The sequence below is a fragment of the Eptatretus burgeri genome, chromosome 7, assembly GCF_056783735.1.
Source record: "Eptatretus burgeri isolate ZD-2024b chromosome 7, Ebu_testis_v1, whole genome shotgun sequence".
NCBI lineage: Eukaryota > Metazoa > Chordata > Myxini > Myxiniformes > Myxinidae > Eptatretus > Eptatretus burgeri.
This window is the reverse complement of record NC_140967.1, coordinates 10,144,492-10,168,570: the sequence shown is the minus strand read 5'-3', so window position 1 is coordinate 10,168,570 and position 24,079 is coordinate 10,144,492. Positions and strand designations below refer to the sequence as shown.

Below are 24,079 nucleotides of genomic sequence, written 5' to 3'. Positions count from 1 at the left end.
AATTCTGCTTGTTCTTCACTCCTCCACTCATTCTTTATCCTTTCCTTTCTCAATACGATTCTTCTGAATGTGGAACCGACTTCCAGACGCTGGGCTATCCACCCTCTTCACTGTGGGGCTTCAAGCAGGCAGTGCTTTATTGCCCATGATCTTTATTGCCCCCATTAATCCTTTTTATCGCAACCCTTACTCTATCAAGCTGGTCAAACACTTGGAATATGTCTTTCAATCCTGAAAATCATACACTCTCACTATCTCTCTCCGAAAGGACCGTCTGGCACACCATCCTATCTACTTTCTTAACAGTCCTCTTGAGGAAGTTGTCAAACTCCTGGGTCTCACTATCAGCCATTATCTTTCTTTGGCAAACCACATCTAAGTTGGCCTCCAAAGTCAGGAGCAAACTGGGCATCCTCCGTCATACAAAGTCCTTCCTTTGCACACCTGAACTGCTATCCACCTACAAGGTCTTCATCTGCAGCTTGATTGAGTACTGTTCTCCCCTCTGGGCTGGCTCCCCTGCCTTACACCTTGCTCGGCTTGATGCCATGGAAACCAAGGCCTTCAAGATCATTGGAATCTCCCGGGATGCTGCCGAGTCCAAGGGTCTATCACTTCACAATCACAGATATGTCAGTGGTCTCTCTTTCTTCTACCACCTCCTTTTTGGTCTTGCATCTCTGCAATTTCCGTGCTTTGTTACCCACAGGTTTCTGCAGAACTCAAACCATCCACCATCAACCCCCTTCTGGTGAAACTCACTAAATCAGAATCACCGCTCACCTCCACTCATTTGTTCTTCTTTTTTTTTCCCCACCTGTGGAATCAACTTCCACATCCTCCACAATGTCATTCTTCCCACCAGGTCTTCAAGACAGCTGTTCACCACAATGTCAAATCGACCCCAATCCAAAACCATGATCTTCTCTACCCTCGTTAACCACACTCAAATCCCTTCTAATTTTCCAGTTTTTCCTCCTTGGAGTTTTTCGCCATGCATGCGTGTTATGCGTCCTGTTTTTGTCTGTTATGTTCAGTGTGCCGATCCAATCCGTTCAGTGTGCAAGCTCTTCCTCGAGTATGTATACAAAAATTAAATAAATAAACAAACCTCTTACATGCACATTACAGTATTTATTACAACCTGGTGTTGGCTTAGCTGTTAGGGTGATGGCTTGGGATCCTCGGGTCCTGAGTTCGAGCCCCGTTGGCTGCTGAATTAACAGCAGGGGGTTGACGGCCTGTCATCCTTCCAAGGTCAGTGAAATGAGCACCAGTATACTGGTAATAGGGGCAGTGCATCAGCGGCATAGCTGCACCCCTAACCAATGATGTAACCAGCAGCCAAAAAGACAGCACAGGATGGGAACAGTATTTACTCCCCTCCTATTCATTCCTTCCCTTACATATTGTGTCCAGGAGATACCCCAATGCCATACTGTCAGTAGAAACCCTCGGCTGACAAGATGGCCTAGACATACGTGCATTCACCTCTAAGCTGTCTATCTTGGTGTTTCACAGGCGCGAGTCCTCAATGAGTGTGCCATCCCTTGAATGGACGTTAAACCGGCGTCCCATCTGCCAGCATTAGTTGGTGGATGTTAAAGATCCCATGATGTCCTTCGCGAAGAGAAGGCGAGCTATCTCCGGCACCATGGCCAAGTTACAAATTCCAGCCCTAACCAGCACAGGGCATTATTGCATCAGTGGCACAGCCCATCTCTCAATAAATTATACTATCCTACAGCCTTGTGCTACAAATTTCTGCACAGGCTAACGAGGCCGCAGTCTCGAGTGGCAACTGAAGTCAGGGCAGAAAAGATGGTGAATCGGCCGTATCCATGATTTCATAACTAATGAAAATTCCCTGTGTTCACACAAAATTGGACTTCTTAAAAGCATTTCCAAGGTATGGTGGACAAAGTCCTTACTATTGTCCTTACATGACCAGCTGATGATGTCAGTGCAAAATGGATGCACTGACATCGGCAGCTGGTTGGCGCCACCCCGGATCCGTGGGCCATGCGTGACTTGTGGCGGCTTTCTCCTCTGTGTCGCTTTGGGCTTCCCTTCAGCCGCGCCATCTTCCTCACTTTCCAGGGTCCTGTTGTCTGGGGCTTCAGGCTGTCCACAAGAGATGTGACCAACCACGAAATGCCGTCTTGATAACCCGATGAAAGGAAAGAAACTGAATACACGGATTTGGAGGGTAGTCCTGACATGCAGACACAGCAAGATAATGCACGGCCTTATAAAAAGTGTGTGAACGACTGAAGCAATTTGTTGCCTCAGCTTCACCGTCTTGTAGCAACCACCATACAGCCCGGACTCGGCTCCATCAGATTTTCATCTCTTCCCCAAATATGATGCCAAGGCCGATGTGAAGCGCCGGTCGTCTCATCAGCTGAACACCCAGTTCTATTGTGACGGCATCACAAAACCACTTGAACGTTGGCAGAAATGTGTTGACCACAGTGGTATTATGTTGAGAAGTAAATGTGCACCACGGTAGAATAAAGATTGATGTAGAATCTCGATTTGTTTCATTCAAATATCCTTACTCGTTTTGAAGTAAAGTACGAGGCATTACTTTTCAGCATGCCCTTGTACTAATGAATCGGTAAAGCTGGAGAACCCCCCCCACCCCCCGCAGCATCAGCACCCGTAAGACTAGATCTGATGTAGTTTGTAATGAGTTAGGTAGAGTAAGGTGTGGGTATGGAGGGAAGTATTGAAAATTGGTCAAGGGCAGCAGAGAAGGTAAATCCGGAACTGTGGATCGCCCTAACTCTGAGCTAGCTCTGTGAACTCCTGTTCTTATGATGTCATCGTGTGTATCTACCTCATCCAAAACAAAGCTTTTCTTTCAAATCAAAGAATGATCGTAATTCTTCTGTATTTTGAATCAATGGGTAAACTTTCCAGCTGAAACTTTCCACCACATCTTTCGCTCCCAACTGTCCCCTCTTCTGTACCCCCAACGAATATCCATTCCTGGAACCGAATTTCCTCCAGATTGTCCAACATTTCCATCAAACTCCTCTTCGTCTCCACATCATTTAACATCAGTATCCTCTTAGACCAGTGCAAGAATGCTGAAAAGAGGACAGTAAGGAAGGAAAAGGTTCTCGATTTTATTTAATCACCTGTAGCATTCAAACCGATGACTCCAATGCTCCGAAACCAAAAGCGATTTTATGGAACACTGCACGGATTTACCTGTGACGTAACACTGCTGCTCAAAAGTACTTCAAGTGCCCGCCATCATATTTTGATGAAAAATTTGATTCGCAAAATAAATTTTTAAAAACATCATAAAACGTCCGACCATGGCTTGTAAGTTTTGGGCTGAGATGAGTCAATGTGAACCCAACAGCGAACGCGATCTCTCATTTGCGCAGAGTGTCTTACATGTGAAAGTGCCGCGAAGAGCCCGTGTTATCTACGCAAGCGCAGCAGGAATGCGTGTCGGCATTCGGAGCTCTCGGGAGGCAAGTACTGCTCATAGAAGTCCAGCACGAGCTCCTCGGCTTTAAAACCAAAACGCTGGTACAGCAGCATGGCCGGGTTGCTGGCGGACACGTGCAAGCACACATCTTTTCCCATGCATGTCTGCCACAGGACGGGAAGGAAAGACGGTCGATGAGAATAAATGCGAGGTTAACGGGAAACATCAGCTTGCAATTTCAAAACAGGATTGCTTTTCTCCCAAGTTAACTTTTGCAAGTTAAACAAGCAGTTGGGGGTATTTTTATACAAAATCAGGGCTCACGGAAGAGTGAGTTTATGAAGGGTAGAAAGGAAATGTAGTGATGGGTTAAAGTTTGATACAAAAAGCAAGGGAATGAGATGATAACGAAAGAGGAGGGAGGGTAGGAAACAGTAACCTGCAAGTAAGAGGGTTGAGTGTGATTGCGTTAATGTGGATGAACGATATGGCAAGAAAGTATGCGAGTTAAGAACCTGCAGAGAAATGAAAGATACCTGTAGAAGGTGGTAGATCATGAAGGTTCCGATGCCGACGTGTCGCCATTCCGGGTGCACCAGTAGGAAAGATATGTAGGCCTCGCCCGGTCGAACATCCGGTACAAGGCACCCAAATCCAACAACCAGACGACGATACAATACCACCACCGAAAAGTCTGGGTACTGCAGGCAATCCGACAGGTCGATGCCTGAAACAAAGGAAGGTAGCGGTGAAAACCAAAACCCGGAGTACCTGCTTTAAGAAATAATGAAGTGTCTGTGATTAAGGCAATGAGGTGAAAACGCCACAGGAACCTGATGATGCCAGAAAGGTTGCAATGGGCTGAACCCCGGTTTTTTTGTATACAGTCAAGGCTCGTGGAAGAGCGAGAACACACAACTGATCAGGATGCAACATGACAAAAAGAACAGCAGAAATAGAAGGGGGAAATGCCAACAGTAGGGCCGAGGAAGAAAATAGATGGAGAAGGACAAACAAGGGATGCGGGAAACGATGAGGGATAGGGAGAACGCAAGAGGTGGACAAGATGGATACAGAAACAAAATTTGGGGGAGGGGTGTGGGGTTTAATGGGTGTAGAAAAGATCATGGTTTTGGATTTGGGGGGGGGGTGATCTGACATGGTGGTGAAAAGCTGTTTTTGAAGATCTGGAGGGAACAATGAGATTGAAGAGAGTGTGAAAAGCAGCTCCACAGGCAGGAAAAGAAGAGGAACAAATGAGTGGAGGTGAGCAGTGATCCTGGATTTTGCGAGTTTCACCAGAAAGGGGTTGATGGTGGACTGTGTGCACCATGCAGAAACCTGAAGGCAGGGGGACAAAGCACGGAAAGAGCAGAGGGTGCAAGACCAGAAAGAAGGCAGAAGACAGAGAGACCACCGACCTGTTGGCGATGTGAAAGTGATAGGCCAGGAACTCAGCTTCAACACAGGAGATTCCAATGATCTTAAAGGCCTTGGTTTCCACGGCGTCAAGCTGAGCAAGATGTGGGCAGGGGCAACAGGTAAGAAGGGATAGTAGTACTCCATCAAGCTGCAGCTTAAAGCCGTGTCGGTGGATAGGAGTTCAAATGTGACAAGGAAGGACTTTGCACAACAGAAGATGCCCGGTCGGCAACACTTTGGGGGCCAACTTTGAAATGTGGTTTGCCCAAGAGAGATCATGGCTGATTAGTCAGACCGAAGATTTCTTTGAGAGGATTGTTGAGAAAGTAGATAGCAAGGTTTGCCAGACGGTCCTTTTGGAAAGAGATAGTGAGAGTGTGAGATTTGTCAGGATTGAAAGACATTCCAAGTGTTTGACTAGCTTGTGATTCTTTTGAAGGTCTGATGAGAGGGAAGAGGCTTCAGCCTGCCTGTCTGGAGAATGAGGGATGTCATGCCACAGGGTGGAGTCATCAGCAAATCGATAAAGGGGATTTTTCAGTCAGAGAGATTATTGATGAAGAATAGGAATAGGGTGTCAATGCATTCGGTCAAATTAACAACAAAATGACAACTACAAATACTTGATTAATCAAACGAGGCCATCATCTACAAGTAACTTACAAGCATCTTCAGTCAATAATACTGCAAATAAGGGAATACAGAGTACAGTATAAATAAAACAGAGAAAACTACTTGATGTTATTTGCCTGAAAAAAAAACAATCATCAACAATATTACTGTCTGAATTCCAGAGATTTTGTGTTTTTTGGAGATTGTGCTGTGCAAGCCTTTTAATATTTTTTTTTATGTTGAAGGATCCAGTCACGGACTAAATAGTCCTCATCGAGGCTAGCCGTTAAATAAAAGAACTGCATTGATCGAAAAGTAAGGAAAGAGAGAATAGTCTAAGAGTTTTTGAGAAAGTAAAAAAATCTGCTTTTTGAAAAGGGGAAGGTCGTAAGTGTTGAGGAAGACATGAGAAGGTAAAGAGTTCCAGAGTTTGGCAGTGGAGAGGAAGAAACAAACATCGTCAAGGCCCACCGTAGAGTTGCCAATGGCCGCACAATAATCATGTGTTGTAGTGGCTTGTCGAGTATTCCTTGGTCTCGTTAATGGTGGAGCAGCAAGTTCTTACGAGCAGAAACCAAAGTAATATCTGCAGAAAAGAGAAAGAGAGCCGACTATGCGGCGTAATTTGAGTGGGTCAAGTTTTGAGGTCACATTGGTAGAGTTGACAAGTCGAATAACTTTGTATTCAATTCTGTCCAGTAAGTATGTGGAGCTGGAGACTCCCCAGATGTGAGAGCAGTGCTCAATACAAGGACGAATCAATCCTTTATTTAGTTGGAGCAACTGTTCAGAGGAGAAGAATCTTGTGAAGGGAAGGAGGAAAGCCGAAAGAGGGAAGCTTGGATATCAAACCCCAATGCCAAACTCTGTCAAAGGCTTTTGAGATATCAAGGCCTTCAACAAAGGATTCCCCAAAGTCTCTCAAAAAAGAGGCCCAGACATTCATAATGTAAGAAAGGATGTCGTCACCTGTAGATCTTGCCTTGCGAAAGCCGTATTGGTGGTTAGATAACGGACTGTGAGATTCAAGATGCTTGATAAAATGGGAATTGAGAAAACATTCAAAGACTTTTGAAACAGTAGAAATCAGAGCAATATGACGGTAGTTAGAAGGGTTTGAACGATCACCCTTCTTTAAAATAGGCTGTACTAAGGCATGTTTCCAGGGAAGAGGAAAAGTTTGGGTTTTTAAACAAAAAACGAAACAAACGAGCAAGCACAGGTGCATGTTCTGAAGCACATTCCTTCAAGAAACACGGAGGAATGCCATCTTGCCCATAGGCCTTGCTTATGTGCAGAGAGAGGAGTATTTTTTTGATTGCATTAAAAGAGATTATAGGGAGGGACATAGGATTGGTGAGGGGAGCATCAGAAGGAGATGGAATGTTGGAGTCATCCAGTGTGGAATTAGAGGAGAAAAGAGAACCAAAAAGAGTTGCTTTATTGGTTGGAGATACAGCGATAGTATCATCAGTACGGAAAAGCAAAGGAAAGGAAGAGAGAGAGACAGAAGTTGTTGGAGATACTTTTAGCTAAGGATCAGAAAGATTTACCTGTGGAAGAAGATGAGAGGTTGTCACATTTCTTTTGAATGAAGGAATGCTTCGCCTCACGAATAACATGTTTGCAATGACTTCTGGCAGATATGCAAGCTGAATGCGACTCGGAGGAAGAAGAGTTTTTCCATGTCCGATATGTGGCATCCCTTGCATGAATGGCCACAGAGCAGGAATTATTGAACCAAGAATTGGTCGGAGAGATACACTTGAAAGAGAAGGGGATATAAGCCTCCATTCCTGCAACAATAACCTCAGCTATACATTCAGCAGAGATTGAGGCATCGCCTGTGGAGAGGCAGTAGTATTTCCAGGGAAAGTCAGAAAAGAAGTTTTGTAAACCAGTCGAGTCAGCATTATTGAAATGCCAATAATGGCGTTTCGTCGGAGCAGACGGATGAGAAGAAGTGGTGGTAAGTAAAAGTAATTAAATAAATAGACATTAAAATTATCAATAGATCGAAAAAAGGCTATCTCCAGCCCTTAAATCCAACTTGAGGCTTCAGTTACTTCCGCTGCTGAACCACTCTCCCAACAACAAAGGAAAAGATGGTAACATCCACCAAAATAACAGGCCAGGTCATGAGAATTCCAAGATTCATTTCTCCAAATGGCATATGTAACAGGAAACCTGAGGATTCCAACAATACAACTTGCTGAGCATTTCATTACACGTGTGATTCACGAGTACGCCCTTTGGTGAAATAGGATCGCAGAGGTTTTTTTTTTTTTAACCAACAAACAATTCTGAAACAAAAACAGGAATATATGGAATGATAACAGAGAAATGAGAAGTGCCTTTTTCAGGCAATGAGTGGAGTCGTGTTGAAGGACAGTGATCGGTATCGGTGAGGCCGTGCGGCAGCTACCGGGCCAGAAGAACTGTTGGCAGAGGGCGTTTGCAGCAGGAATGTGACTGAGGCGAACGTAACAAAAATCAACGGGTGCATCGGGTGAAGGCTTCACGTTTGGGTCCTCATGACGAGCCCTTGCTCGGATGTCCCTCAGGAGCCGCAGCTTTGGAGGATGGATGTCATATTCTCGGCTGCAAGAGGGATGCGGATGAGAATACACCTGATCATAATAAACCACTTGACTTATCCTCCATTTTAATGACTATCATTAACAGCTATAACTCGTCGTCCATTTTTGGAGGTAGTTTGACTGTTGAGTTAATGTGCATTTCCACATTTAATCAACATTTCACACCAAAAAAAACACCAGTTACCATATAGTTTAGTCTCGTTTCAACCAACACGCCCTGGCGATACAGTCATCTACAACATGAATGGTGGTAATTCTGGGTGTTAGAAACCATTTTTTTATCAACTCATCAGAAATGCAAAACAATGCCCCTTAACGTGATTGGAATCGGAGCACACGTGTGAGATATTTCCACAATGAAACATCGGCTGCACCTTGGCCCGACATTAAAAAAAAAGATTATCCAAGTGTTCCACCGAGGTAGATCATCTGTATTTGCTTCCTTTCCTAGCAGTGCTTCCGAACTGCTCATTCCACATGCCTGGCCGATTCATATCCCAGTGGGTATTCGTCTCCGGATACATGGAACGTTTCACCATCACCTCCATCATCAAAACCTTTTGCCAGTGGGAATTCCCATTTCACTCCAATATTTTTCTCACGTCCTTTTTTCTCCTCTTTTACCTTGCCTTCTGTACTCCAGATATTTTCACAGTTATTTTTTGCCTTGTTAGTTAGCTTCCAATTTTCCACATCACAAGTGGTACAGGAAGCCATACATGCATGTCACATTTTGTTTGTATTTACTTGTTCGTCCATTTTCTCCTTTTTGATGTTCATGACGAACCCCAAGGACGATCTACAAGCTTCAATTTCAGCAGATCACAATAATAATATTATATGAACCATACTTTTTACACAGTGTTTGTGCTGCGGAAGCAGTTTCTTGGCAAAGGTTGTACTGGATGGTTTGCCATTGCCTTCCGAGCAGTCAATCAGGACAGGAATTAATCATTTGTTCATGGTGCCGGCGATAGCTCGCCTACTCTTCATGAAGGACACCGTGGGATCTTTAACGTCCACCCAACTAATACCGGCAGGTGGGACATTCAGCCTAACGTCCATCCAAGGGACGGCACACACATTGTTGAATAATCTTGCCTGTGAAACACCAGGATGACAGTTTGTCACCGAGTTGGGATTCAAACCCTGGCTAGACAGCTTAAAGGCGAGTGAGCACACATCTAGGCGATCATAGCAGCTCGATAATAATTAGATATAATGTTAACGGTGATAACTAGAAATGCACTCATTAGAGCGTACACTTCCACAGGCTGAACAGTTTACGTTTTGTATCCCACTGATCAGCTGGGTCTGCACCCAGACCTTAATCAAAATCGAAACGGCTTGTTCTTGTCACCTGACCAACTCATCCAGCAAGCTTCATCTAAATCCGTCCATGACGTTTTGAGATATCATGCTATTTATCGTTTTTGGTTCTATCTCTAAATGGTGAAGAATCTTTTCTCCTATCTGGATCCGGATCTTCAACAAAATCTCATCAATTCATCCTTGTGACACACCCAACCTGTCCACCAAGTTCTTTTTTTCTGAATCCGTCCATTACTTTTTGAGATATCGTGCTCACACAAAGACAAATAAACAGGGTTACATACATAACCTCTGTCCACCTTTGGTGGTGGAGGTAATAATGATAATGACAATCCCATATCCCCCAACCCAACAGTCATACCGAATGTAGGGTTTCAGAAGTCGGGTGGTGTAAGGACTAATTATTGGTTGCAAGAGAGGGTCATCACCACCTGCAAGTCGCTGAGAAAAACAAAGTGTGGCCTCTCTGGACTCCCAATGGCCTGGGAAAGAGGTCTGTAAAAAATAAACAGCAAGGATGTGATAACAATCTGTGAGAGCAACGGTGTTCCCATAACCTGCTGGACCCATCATACACATTGCCACACAAGCAAAAGCCTACAAAGCTCATGATACGTGTAATATGAAGTACATCGATGTCTGCTATTGTCAATGCATGATTACTGTCATGAGTGTTCGATAATGTGAATTTAAAAAAGTCTCATAAGTTGTACAAATCCAAAATGCGGGTTGTTGTGGTTCATACAGATTCAGTTGTTTCCTTACACTTCCCAAACAGAGCAAATCATTCCTGTTTAAATGTTACTTGTGTACCTCTTTATCCTGCATGTCAACTGCTGCCGATTCGTGAAGCGGCGATGAGCGTCGCTGCAAATCTCCATCTCAAATCAAATGCACTAAAATTAAAATAAATTCCGTCAAACAATTTCTGGAGAGCCCAGTTAAAATAAAATTCAACTTGAAGGTCACCCTACTTGGTTGAAAACAGATTGTATTTTGGGGTCACTTGGTCAAAAGTCAAGGGTCAGAGGTCATGTTAGGTAAAAAATATGTCACCGTGCTAACTTGTGAAACAGTGATGGGATTTTGAGCAATTTGGCATAAGTATACAGTATGATGCAAAGATGAACTGATTAGAAGGTGGTGCCAAAGGTGAGATGTCATGTCAGGTAAAAATGAGATATTTGAGAACAGCTGAAGGGATTTAAATCAAACTTGGTACAAGTATGCCTGGTGCTGGCATAATGGTTTGGGTGGTGGGCTTGGGATCCTCGGATCCTGAGTTCAAATCTCCCTTAGCTGTTGAATTAATACCAGGTGGGGTTAACTCTGCCTGTCATCTTTCCGAGGTCGGCAAAATGAGTGCCAGCATGCTAGAGTATTCTGTGTCGGAGTGGTGACCTGTCCAGGATTGTGCCCAATAGCTAAGGAGACTACTTAGGCAGCACCAACACTCTGCACAGAGTATGGTCCGGATGGATGGATGGACTTGGTTGAAGATATTAGCTGAAAATGCAATCGCCGGCGAAAGCAAAATGTCGGTCATTATCCCATTATCATCAGTGCATCTTTTCATGGAGTTTCCTTCCTGGGAACTTCAACACAGGAGGAGGCCATTAGGCCCATCAAAGCATGTGCTCTGATTGCCAACTTTATGGTTGTTTGTTGGTGCTCTATCCTTTTTTTTTAATGCTGAGCATCAAGCAAGGAAGCAGCACGTACCATTTTTAATTATCCGGTATGACTCGGATAGGATTCAAACCACCGACATCCCAGATTCAGAGCGGATGCTCAAACCGTTGGAGAAACTTCATATTTTTCGGTGAAAAATCATCGAAATACAAACGATATTGTCCAAAAAAAAATCAAAGATATTAAAAGAAACACCTGAACTGAAACTCAAAACAAAAACTCTGATGAAGCTGTGTGGCAGGAAATCTGTAGAAATTATTGTGTAAATTCTTTAACCTTTTTTCGATATTTGAAAATTGGTTGTTTTTTGGGGGGGGACGTGGGGGAGGGGGGGAATTGCATTGCTGTGTCACCATGGTGGAAAGATCCTCCGTTCACGTCCATGTGCAGCATGGAGGATTTGAGGGGCAGAGGCATTCAGCTGGGCGACGCATGCTTACACCCACTCTCTTGGAAGAGACTATATTGAAGAAGCTCCAGGAAAGAACGTGGGGATAGGAAGTGGCATTTTAGAATAAGTTAAATTATCAGTAAGACTTCATTTTGATTGTAAAATTGGATTTTTTTTTTCAATGCAAATGCACAAAATAAGGCTTCCTTTTCCCTGTTTTGTATACACGATTGAAGCTTGTGGAAGAGGTAGAGCAGGATTGAAGGGAACAAAATAGAAAGGGGAAACTTCTACCATCAGAGTAGAAGTGAGAGTGAGATCAAGGGGGTGGGGTGGGCACATAGGGGTGAACAAGCTGCACATAATCTGAAACACAGCAAGATGAGGAAGTCGAAAGTGGGGAGAAACGTAAAAGGAACTAGAACGACACTCATGGAGTGCATAGTCTTGCCCCACATGTTCATTCTGAACAAAAATACCATCGTTAACTGAATGCGGGACTATTATGGCCCATATACCCGTATCATCCATGCATTCTATTATGTCACATACATTGCCATTATCCATTGCTTTATTAATGGATTGATTGGATTATTATGAAATTTAACAATCACTTTTGTGCACGTTAATGCTAAATTGCATCAATGAAGGTGAATATGAAAAACAAAAGATTCAAACTTGTATTCCCCATGGCTCGTCCATCAAATGAATGAAGTTTTGCATCGATCTGTGAAGCGGTTCTGGAGAAGAAGATTTTTGGGGAGTTTTTATATACAATCCAATATGGCCACCAGACAACGTGACCGATTATGTCATGAATTCAATTCTTCACTCACATCGGGTCGTAGATCAGATATATGAAGTTTCAGATTTTTCTGATGATTTTGATTCAACCAATTGTGGCTGGAATACCACTTCACCAATGACATCATCGTTATCACTCTAACTACTCCATGGGGAGTTTATGACATTTGCCAAGTTTCCATTTTTTTCATTGAACAGTTTCGGAGAAGAAGATGTCCAAATTTTTTTCCCTTTAATCCAAAATGGCTGCCATACTATGTGACCCATGATGTCAGAGTTGTCAATAAAATATTCTCCATAGGGAGTCCCTCCTGTGTTTAAAGTTTTGCATCGATCGGACAAGTGGTTGCAGAGAAAAACATTTTTAAAGCGGAAATATATAGACGCGAACGTGTAGTGGGGAACTGGTCTTGAAGACCTGGATGGAGGAATGAGACTGAACAGACTGTGGAAGTTGGTTCCACAGACGAGAGAAAAGAGAAACAAATGAGTGGAGGTGAGCAGTGAGCTTGGATTTTGGGAGTTTAACAAGAAGACTGTTACAAGCAGACCGTGTGCACCCTGCAGAAACCTCGGAGGGACAGAGGAGCGAAGAGAGGGCAGAGTGTGCAAGACCAAAAAGGAGGTGATACAATACAGAGAGGATCCAAACCTGTCTGAGAAGCGAAAGTAATAGGTCCAGACACTCAGCTTCATCATGGGAGATCTCAATGATTTTGATGGCTTTGCTTTCCACATAATCAACAAGGGGAAGGTTTGAGGCAGGAGCACCAGCCCAAAGGGGAGAGCAGTGCTCCATCAAGCTGAGAATGAAGGCCTTGTAGTTTGTCAGAAGCTCAAATTGGTCAATGAAAGACCTTGCATGACAAATGTCCAGTCAGAGGCTGCCTTTGGAGGCTATCCTGGAAATACGGTCTGCCCAAAAAAGATCATGGTTGATAGTGAAGCCCAAATGTTTGAGTAACTTAAGCTCTTCAAGTGGTTTGTTTAGGAAGTGGATGGGAGGGTTTGTGAGAGAGTGAGAGTGTGTGGGATTTGTCAGGATTCAAAACATATTCCAAGTGTTGGACCAGCTGCTGATTCTATCATCAAGGTCTACAGAGAGGGATGAGGCTGCTGCCTGACTTACTGAAGGATGAGAAATGAAACGGCAGATGATGGGGTTATCAGCAAAGAGATAAGACACTGCCTTGGGCATCCCAGCTTTGACAGGGACAAGCGATGAGATGATCCTGTGTAGAGCGACATGCTGACTATGGTGGCCCAGAGGGGATGATCGAGTGAACAGAGCAGAAAGACGATGAGCAAGAGCAGCATACCAGTTTTTTAGGACACATGCAATGATGCCATCTGCGCCTGTCGCAGAATCGTTGTTGAGGTTTGCCAGAAACCTCTCCACCCTCTCAAGTCAGAAAAACAGTGTCCAGGAGCAGTTAAGTACAAGAGGGTAGGGTAGGTGTATGGAGTGAGGGGTTTGGGACAAAAAATTTGGAAGCAAACAGAATCAAGGCATTCAACCTTCTCATTAGCTGAGTCAACTGTAGTGCCATTTGAAGTGAGGGGAGTGGTGAAGAGGGAGCATACACAAGTGACAGACTTGGCAAGGTGCCACCAGATCTTTGAAGAATGAGACAGGTTTGAGAGTTCAGCCATGAGGATGGCCAGATGTTGTTTTCTGGCTCTCCTGAGAGTGGACAAACACTTGCTCCGGGCTTTGTGGAATGATCTGAGGTTGCCTTCGGTCAGATTTTCCTTCCAGGAAGAGAAGGCAAATTGTTTGAAGGCAACCGTCTCACCACAGGATTATTTGCTAACACGACACAGAATTTATTTTCTGAAAAGGAATTTAGGTTTTGTGGAAATGGAAAGGGCGTTTTTGTGAAACAAATTCACGACCTCAACATTTCACTCCTCATTTCTCATCATACCTTCGGAGTCCATTTAAACAATGACCGTTAACATACAATGGAAAAGTCAACTGCAAATGTACCAACGGACGGACATGCTTATTAATTGAACACAAAATATTCCATGAACAGTCTATTATGGTTAATTCAAGAACACTTGAAGAATATAAATGTTTGCAAGTGTAACAAGAGAGTTCATAGAACACCTTAGCTCCGAGCACAATCTACATTTCCGAGCATGTTTTCGAGCATGAGCCACTATTTTGTCTGAATATCGATATTCCCCAACACTGAGAGCGCGAGCGGCAAAATTTGATTGGTCAAGATGGCATAAAATGGCATAATATTTTGCCCAAGTACTGCTAAACTGGAAGTTTTTGGACGTGCCAACAAGGCAATTTGTGTTCTCTGTGTTCAAGCATATCATTCCGTTTAAATAAAATAAAGATTTTAAAGGCTGCAGAAAAAAAACTTTTTTCAGAAGTTTACCACCATTGATGCACCCACCGTATGTTACACCACCTTATTTAGCACATTACATTCGTTCTTCGTGCCTGTTGTTTGTGTCCTTTATGACATCAATAAAAACAGTAAGTTTCCTGTTTGGAATGACTTTAAATTTTGTTTGACGACAGAGTAAAATAAATTATCTCACTCCTCTGTGCATATGCGCAATCAGAACAAATTCAAGGCCCGTAATGCGGAATTAAACGTTCATTTTCCGATTCGTGTTCAAAATGCAACATTCAATTGAAATAAGTTGTTCCTCGATCATAAAGTGATGACAATAAACTGATAAAACAGACGGACAGACATGAACCAATTGTTTAACCCCACTCTTCGCTTCACGTGTGTGGGGTAATTACCTTACTACTCTTTGCTTATGCATGCTTGGGACGAGATTCCATACAATTTGCCATATTCAGAGCCAAAGTACTGCTAAACTGCAGGTTCATGCTCCGATTCAGGTTCTATAGTGTTCAAAATATAAAACTGAAATGAAATCAAGTAGTTCCTCGATCATACATTGACGTCTTCAGACAGACAGAGTAAACCTATTGCCAACGTTCACTGTGTCTATTTGTCTGCTCTACACACACGGGGGAACACTTAATATCCTGATCACTTTCCTATATTCAATTCATTGCATGTTCTTCTATGTTCCTTCGCTACCCTCAACGGTAACCTCACAGTGGGTTGCAATGAAAATGGGTTCATTTGACCAGCTGTTTAAGAGTGGACTCAAATAAGCTCAAACATCGTCGGAACGGCTGCCTCTTCATCGCTTGCGTGTAGCACTCCACTCTGCTCTGCACCTCATCTCTCAACAATCTTTGATCACTTGTTCTCCAGCAAGTCTACCAGTGGCAATACAGCAACGTCACTGCTTCCTCTACACCATGTATCAACTTCACATATAACCTTTAGTTTCTTCTTCTCTCATTAACCATGTAAGAATTTTAATAATAAATAAATAAATAGTTAAAAGTATAATCTCTTTACCAATGATTAAAACTGTGCATTGATATTTGTAAATGTAATCCTCCAAGGCATTTTATTGCATTTGACTCCCTTTCCTCTCACCTGGTACCGATCCAACACCCTGCATTCTCCATCTGGTAGGTGCAAGGCTGGCAGCATATGTACTTCCCGAGTATGCTCTGCCTCTTCCAGGCCAACTCCCAATGCCCGCGCCACAACCACATCCAAGTCGAAAAGAGGGTGTCCACGCCGCCGCAGTTCAAAACGCACTAGCAGCTTGCGGCGCAAGCGCCGTGCGCGAGAACTTAACCCTCCACTTCGTAATCGTGTTTCGAGCACTCGCAGCAACTGCCGCTCCCCAAACTCGCTCAGGGGCTCAAGGCTTAGGGAATGAGGTTCAGGGAAAGAGAAGTTTGGGCTTCAGCATGTACATGGCAAGCGTACGTGCATGCATGCCATTATGTGTGTGAAGTCTGTTTTTTTTTTTGCTTGTGTATTCAAGTAGAAACAACAATGACTTTCAAATAAGCAGTTTTTGATTCCAAATCCTTTTCTTTAAAATGTTTAATTTGCACAATATTTTAGGCCCTCGAGGAAAAAATCTATGCAATGCAACAAACTTGCACCGAAAGGTCATCCCTGGGTTTTCATCATGAAGCCACGCTGGATGTTAACTCACTGGTGCTCAATTGTTTGCTACACCATGAAGCAACAGTGTAAGTGTGGTAGGCTGTCCACAGCCATCCAGGGAGGTACCATCACCTGTCCCTTAGGAGCCTTCAGCAGAACATCGATTCTGTAACAAGCTCTTGGGGCAGGCTGCCGAATGGAGGTTGGTTTATGTTCTGCCTTACACATTGCATTCCTGGTTCTGTCGTGCCTGTTGGAGGGTACCGTTGGCGTCAGTGTTCCACAGGCTTGCCGCCAGAAAGCTAGAGGCCTTAGGTATAGTGCCCTGGGAGGCTGTCTCATCATCTGGCACATAATCTCAAGTGCACTTCTCTGCCAATTCGCGACTGGAGCGGCACCAAGAACGTGATTCCGGGAGGCCCCTCTGAGGCCACTAGTTTGCACTGTTGGTGCCATCTGGAATGCTCCTTGCTTGTCTGCAAAGTTCACTGAAACCCCCTAATCCCTCCTCATTTTACTGTGATCCAATCATATATGGTAGCTCCACCCTGATTATCTTTTCCCATCTTTCTTTGCTTTTCCCAACGAAGAAGCCCCTGTTGATTTTTGGGCTCGACCCTTCCTTGTAGTGTTAGTAAAAACCCCTTTTTGCATCAAAATTCATCGAAAGATATTTTTACCAACATCTTTTCCATTGATGCCCAAAGTGTTCAGTTTCAAACATGATATTTCACATATTATGCAGCCAAATCTGGATTCAAGATCAAAAAGCATGAAAAAAAATAAAAAAACTCAACACGGCACCCACCAGCATTGCTTCGTTTGCTTATCTTGTCTCACCAACCCCCTTGTCCGCCCTCGTTGGCCTCCCTCAGAAGCAATGGTCTGATCTTCATGACAAGGCTGTCGGGTGGCATTGGGCTTACATTGAGACTTGAGATCATAGTCTCCACCAGGATCTATGGTGCAGTCCATGAGTTCCATCTCATCATCGCCTGTGAATGAATAAAACGTGTGAATTATAGTCGGTTCCACCAGCTTCCAGAGTCGTTTCAATCACTTGGAGTTACAGCATTGGAAATAATGAGAGAAACACAGACAGGATATACACAAATAATGAGTAATTGCAATTGAGAGATGCATATAAAACACACACAATGCATTATTGCAGAACAATTTTAAATTAATACATTGAATAATGCAATATTATTTGGGAAGTGAGCCCTTTACGTTATATAAAACATGTCATCTTGTGTTAAAGGTCCCGTACAGCTTATCCAAATATTCTGAAGGACTGCACAATTCTTCCAAGGTATTTGGTTGCTGCTCGACTTTCAGTGTCCATAAAACTACTTGAAGCCTCAACTCGAGGAAAGTCGATTGTGTGCTATCGCAAATCCCCACATTTCCTACCTAAAGCAACGCTGAAAGATGGCAAAAATTACATCAGGAACGAGTTAAAATGTATTTTTTTCCATTTTGACCCCTGTAACCGTAAAGTCCCCACCCAGAACATGTACCGGCAGTCAAATCCAAAAAATAGTTACATATTTAATGCGTCGCCCAACGTTGATTGCACATACAAAGTTTCACCAAAAAAATGTGCCCGTAATTTCATTTTTCGGCATTTGACCTTTTGACATCTCACCAGGGGGTGGGGCCAAAACAGACACTGCTCTTGCACCTTCTTTCCATGTGGTGATCATAACTACGAAGTTTGGTGAATTTCTACACAACCGTTTAGGAGGAGATAGCGTGACAGACGGAGCCGATTACAATATCCCCCGTTAATTTTTTCAAAAAGCGTGGGGATAATGATGATCATATCAGGACTTTGTGCCAAAGCATCCTTGTGAATGTTCCATCAGGCCTCTTTATGTTCCAGATCGTTTTTCATCACATTGGCTGTGTGGTTCAAGTCATTGTCATGTTGGAGGATGAATCCCTGATCCCTGGCCAATGAGATGTGTTCCTGAAGGAATGGCATGATTGATCAGAACATACCTGTACATGTTGGCAGTCAGTGTGCCTTTGATTTGATGCAAATCTCTGACAACTTTGGCTGATATTCAGCCAAACACTTGTATTGATCCACATCCATGCTTCACTGTAGCTGATGTACACTGACTGTTATACCACTCGCTTGTCCGCATTTGAACAAGCTGCCAAATAGTTCAAACTTGGGGTCATCTGTAAAGAGCACCTTCTTCCAGGTTTGTTCATCCCTTTGCTTCTTTACTGTCAATTCTATACTAGATCAACTCAGGAGTGTACTTCACAGCATTTCATTATTACACGAGATATAATTCCATCACGTGTTACTTGCATTTTATACCCAGTTTTTCCTCCGTTTCCATAATTATTTGCAATGCCACACATCAGTCCATCAACGATTGTTTAGCAGCCTCAAGGGAAGATGTGCACCCAGGTTATCATCATTTCTATCAAATTATTTGATCCATCAGGCACGTACAATTATTAATTTAAACCTCTGGTTCTCCAGGTGCATTTCTCTCACCGTGCAGCAACGCATGGGGCGGCAGAGCCTCAGGAACCAGATCAGCAGCACAAAACAAGCTTGGTGTAGTCGAAAGTGGACGTGGCGAGCCAGTCGTCGGTGAAGGTGACGGCATTGGTGAGGATGAGGGGCTCTCTTTGCCAGATGAAGTTACTGTATCTGTTTCTTCGAGCTCTTTTGAGGTTCTTTGGGATACACATCGTGCTGGCAGACTCTCTAAACCTCCTTGCTCTGTACGCTTCACTCTCCTTTGCTCAGATCTACAAGTTCGCTTCTCCTTCAACTCCATGGCAGTATTAGCAGCTGTCTGTCCTGCTCGATGCTGTGGATCTTCCAATGGGGACCCAGTTTCCAAATAATCGTGCTTAATTGCCGATGCTGTCGGTTAGGAGGAAGATATCTGTGTTATTTATGAAAACAATCATGCTTGACAAAACAAAATTGTACTCATGACAAGTCTACTGGTGCAAACTGTGTCGGGTAGTAAAGGCACAAGGAACAAACATTCATAAAATATAGTTTGGGAAAGCGCAAAATAATAGTGCAAGTGAGTGGGAAGTGATGAACTGCAAGAACACGTGAGACAGAAAGATGTAAACCTCAAAAGATTAAGAGTTGGGAATTTATTTTCTTTTACAAAGGGTGGATAAAGAAGGTGGTAGCAAAGGAAAGCAAATAATTTCACAAACATTTGGTTCGGGTGGTGCCAACGGATGATGTTTTCTCCAAATCGAGGCGTATCGTTGGAGGCCGATTGTTCACAAGCTTCCACCAGCCTTGCTCGCCAAACAATGGAACCCCAGAACGGAAAAGTAAAGGTGATCCGACCGAAAGACATCCGGCTACCGTGCTCCACCATGTTGATGTTTGCTTCCTGCACAGCGATCACATCGGTGAAAAGGGGAAATGGAAGTGTTGAAGGCAACACGATCTTTGAACGGGTAACAAACAAATGTTTTCTGGATTAAAAGGCACACACAAAACTTGAAGTGAAGTTAAAGCCCCACCTGTCTCCAAGCAGGAAAGTCCAGTGCTTGTCGATGAAAGCACAGATATCTTCCTTCCAACGGAAGTACCCTTGCCGTCCGCTGCTCTCAAGCGAAAGATTGTACATAGCTAGAATCACGATCTGTGATGGGGAAAAACGGGACAGTATGGGAACATGACAATGCCCTGTTATTGGCGACCTTTCAGTCATACAAGTGTTCCAACCAGGATTTCGTTGGCGCATTGCACACAGACGGATTAGGAGACTTTTGGTACAGATTCACTGCATTGTAAAAGGTAGCAGCAATCAAGGGAAACAGCACTCCATGATGCATCTCCAGAAGCAGATCATCACTGCTAAGGAGCGAATGTGTTGGTGGGATTCCAAGGATTTTGTAAGAATTAAACGACTCACCATGACACACAGACCACAAGCTAAATGTATATTTTGAAATAACCATATGTACCTTATGCCTGGTGTTGGCTTAATGGTTTGGGTGGTGGGCTTGGGATCCTCGGATCCAGAGATCAAATCCCACTCGGCTGTTGAATTAATACCAGGTGGGGTTGACTCTGCCTGTCAACCTTCCGAGGTTGGCAAAAATGAAGTGCCAGCTTGCTGGTATCCTGTGTCGGAGTGGCGAACCGTCCAGGATTGTGCCCAATAGCCAAGGAGACTGCTTAGGCAGCACCAACGCACAGAGTATGATCCCAATGGATGGATGGATATGTACCTTGTCGCCCTACAGTCAGGCTCCCCTTTCGTTGGTATATCTACCAGGTGCCCTCTGTTGTCCAGCTTTTTCACGAGCCTTGACCGTTTTTATTTTTGTATACCTTGTCGAGGCTCGTATAAGAGCTAACACACAACGCACAGCAAGGGGGACATGAGACAAGAGGGGCGGGAGTGGGAAGGACAAAACAGTGGGGAACAGAGACATTAGGAGATCTGTGGAAGGGAGAGGGATGGGGCAAGGAACATGGGGAATACAAGATGGACATTACAGGGACTTTCAGGAAGGAAAGCAGGGAATTTGAAGGAGGTGGGCTCGGGTGGATTATTATCGGGGGTAGAAAAGATCGAGGATTTGGATGGGGGAAGGTAAGAGGTGGTGATGAACAGCTGTTTTGAAGGCCTGGAGGGAAGAATGGGATTGAATAGAGTGAGGGAGTTTATTCCAAAGGTGGGAAAAAAGAGGAATGAAAGAGTGAAGGTGAGCAGTGATTCGTGATGAAAAAGGCACACACAAAACCTTTGCATGGTAAAAAGGAAATCTCCAGGAGTGTCGGGTACAGATCCAGAGAAAAATTTACACGAGCCTTTTCAGAAACCCTATCATTTTTAGCTCGCCTGGAGTTTAGTCCAGTGAGCTTATGCGATCCGTAGGTAAGTCAGTCAGTCAGTCAGTGAGTCTGCAAACACTTCAGTCATTATCGCTTGAACCAAACACATGATGTTGATGAAACTTGTTAGGAAGAGAATCTATATATTAATGCTGAAGGACCAATTTTGTGCTCCTCCTAGAGGTCGCGTCACGTTTTTCTCGGTACTGTGACCTGGACTGAAAGAAACTTCGTACCTGTAAGAGTGCATCGCACATAGTGGCAACAGTCAACCTTCAACTCTGAAGCATCCGTCTGTGACGGGGTTTCAGCTAGTCTATTATATTGACATGTCGTCAACAATAGCTGGGTTGTTTATTCGTATACAAAATCGAGGCGACCGGAAGAGTGGGACGGTGTGGGTAAAACGGCAACATAATGACAGTGAGCCAGGGGAGCCACAATTAGACGCAAGGAAGACAATGAAAGAACAAGAAAAGAGAAGAGAGGAGGACAGGAAACATCAACCTGCAAGCAAGAGGGTTGGATTAGGTAGGGTTAATGGAGATTAGAAAAAAATTCAAAAAAGAACAATAAAGATTGAAGGTAATGGGGATGACAGTACACCATTGTTTAAAGCCCTGAATGAAAGAGTGCAATTGAACAGCCTCTGGAAGGTTGTTCCACAATTGGAAGAAAAGAGGAACAGAGCGGAGGTGTGCAGAGAGCCTGGATTTTGGGAGCTTAACCATGAGACAGTTACTCGACAAACACGTTTACAAGGGAATAGGGCATTAAAAACCCTCAACAACTACCATTTATTTTTAATACTACTGGGAACAAACTTATGGTTACTAATGTGGGCGGAGCTTCTACAAAATCTCACATCTATCAATTACGTTTGCAGAGCTAAAGTTAACTGGTTGCCTTTGGTGATCGATTAACTAGACATATGCAGGTGTACATAGGTGTTTTTTTTTTTTTTGCGACTGCAGGTACTTCTCATGGTAATGGTGCACATACTTTGACGTGTAAGCGGTATGCTTTGTTTTGTTGCCGAATATATCATACCATAATACAATGAGCACTCTGCGCTTCAACTACCACTTTAATAATTAATCATACCTGCTGCCATGTGAGGCGCATCCTTTGGAATTCTTCATGCCCATAAGGGGTGCATGCTGCACAACGGAACCTGAAGAAAGTGTCTCCCTTGAGATGACTGGGCTTGCTCTTAAACTTGGCTGAAGAGGGAGAGAAAAGTGGAATAAGGGAGAAGCAGGCCTGTGACAGAGGTGGCAGCGAGTGAGTCAGAAGGACAAGCGTTATAAGCGGTAGTTGGAACGACATCCACAGCGTTCACAGCGGACATTTGGAGTGAGCACAATGTCAAACGAACTGAGGTTCACACAAGCGGAAAATCAAATGAAGGGTTTTTTCGGGTGTGTAGCGTCGGGTGGTACTCACATGTAAGAGTCACTTTCTTGCACTTTTCACAACGATATGCTGGCTCCTCTGCCCATGGCACCTCTCCCTCCTCAAGCACAGGCATACTTTCCTCGTCATCCAGCGAATCTCCACTTAGTTCCATGGGCTGCAAAGTGCTCCGGTCACCAGTTCTCACAGCATGTCGCACATGTCTCACCACCTCCTCCTCCACTGTTGAACAGTGTCGGACTAATCGCATCATACATGACAAAATGTTGTGCATCTTGGGGCAAGTGAAAGTTCACGTTCAAGTTGTATCTACACACCATGTGACCGTTTTTACAGCCATTTTTTCCCTGCTGTGCAGGGGTTTGGCTTTTTCTTGAGGCAATGTTTTATGGCCGGATGCCCTTCCTGACGCCAACCCTGGTCGCCTCTTACGACACACAGGGATATGGTACACCTATTCTAACCGGGGCATACACCGGGACCAGTACACTGGCACTCATTTCACCGACCTTGGAAGGATGACAGGCTGAGTCAACCCCCTGGTGTTGATTCAGCAGCCAATGGGGCTTGAACTCAGGACCCTGGGATCCCAAGCCACCACCCTAACCACTAAGCCAACACCAGGCTTCGTATCTACACACCATGCACATATAAAACTAGTAGGAACTCGGTGGAGCGCATACCTCCGCCAGGATGAACAGTTTATGTTTTGTATCCCACTGATGGACCGGATCTGCATGCAGACATTAACAGATATCTAATCGGCTTGTCCTTGTCACCTATCCAACTCATCCAGCAAGTTTTGTCATAAATCGCCGACAACTTTTTGAAATATCATGCTACATATCGTTTTAGCCCATTTCACAATGGTGAAGAATCACTTGTAAAATAATTTTTTTTTAATTATCCTATCCGAATCCAGATCTTCACCAAAATCGAATCGATTCATCCTTGTCACACACACAATCTGTCCACCAAGTTTCGTCTAAATCCATCCGTACCTTTTTGAAATATCCTGCTCACAGACAAACAAACAGACAGACAAGGGTAAAAACATAAATTCCATCCACCTTCGGTGGTGGAGGTAAATACCAAGATTACTGTTTTACGTTCGACCCACACCAAGGGGTTCTTCATCAAGCTAGCTGTGTCTTTAGATTTAGAACACTGGTAAACTACAATTATTCAACACTTTATTCCATCACGATACATTGTGTCAACGCACCAGTTGCTTGTTCCTGCGGGGTGGTGCCCACCAGCACAACTTCTCCCGGTTCCATCAAGGCTATGTTCAGATTGTAATCTTCTCTCTTATTAGAATCCGACATTTTGCATTAAAAAACAAAAAGTCAGCTGTAGTTTGAATCCACACTTTGCAGGGAACAGCCGAGGCTCTCCGATAAAGATTAATGACACAAAGTTCCAGGTTCTCAAAATCACTGTCAAAGGATCAATTCCAAAAATCAAAAATCCCCAAAAAATAAATAAAATCAC

At 43.8% G+C, this 24,079-nt stretch overlaps 1 protein-coding gene across 2 annotated transcripts; it reads right to left on the bottom strand.

The window, feature by feature from the left end:
• Positions 1 to 3,121: 3,121 nt before the first annotated feature.
• Positions 3,122 to 24,079, bottom strand: KAT14 (lysine acetyltransferase 14). 2 transcript variants are annotated; one of them, XM_085887410.1, is made up of 12 exons: positions 23,811 to 24,079; positions 22,616 to 22,807; positions 22,274 to 22,392; positions 19,846 to 19,967; positions 19,528 to 19,712; positions 18,839 to 19,216; positions 17,129 to 17,315; positions 15,793 to 16,072; positions 9,776 to 9,909; positions 7,908 to 8,083; positions 3,985 to 4,175; positions 3,122 to 3,612 (listed from the first exon to the last, which is right to left on the bottom strand). In XM_085887410.1, the coding sequence occupies exons 1-12, from the start codon at positions 23,911 to 23,913 to the stop codon at positions 3,439 to 3,441; spliced, it is 2,241 nt and encodes a 746-aa protein (XP_085743536.1). In that variant the 5' UTR covers positions 23,914 to 24,079; the 3' UTR covers positions 3,122 to 3,438. The 2 variants fall into 2 exon arrangements, with proteins under 2 accessions (XP_085743536.1, XP_085743535.1); XM_085887409.1 differs by having other exon boundaries at positions 22,616 to 22,825; positions 23,811 to 23,995.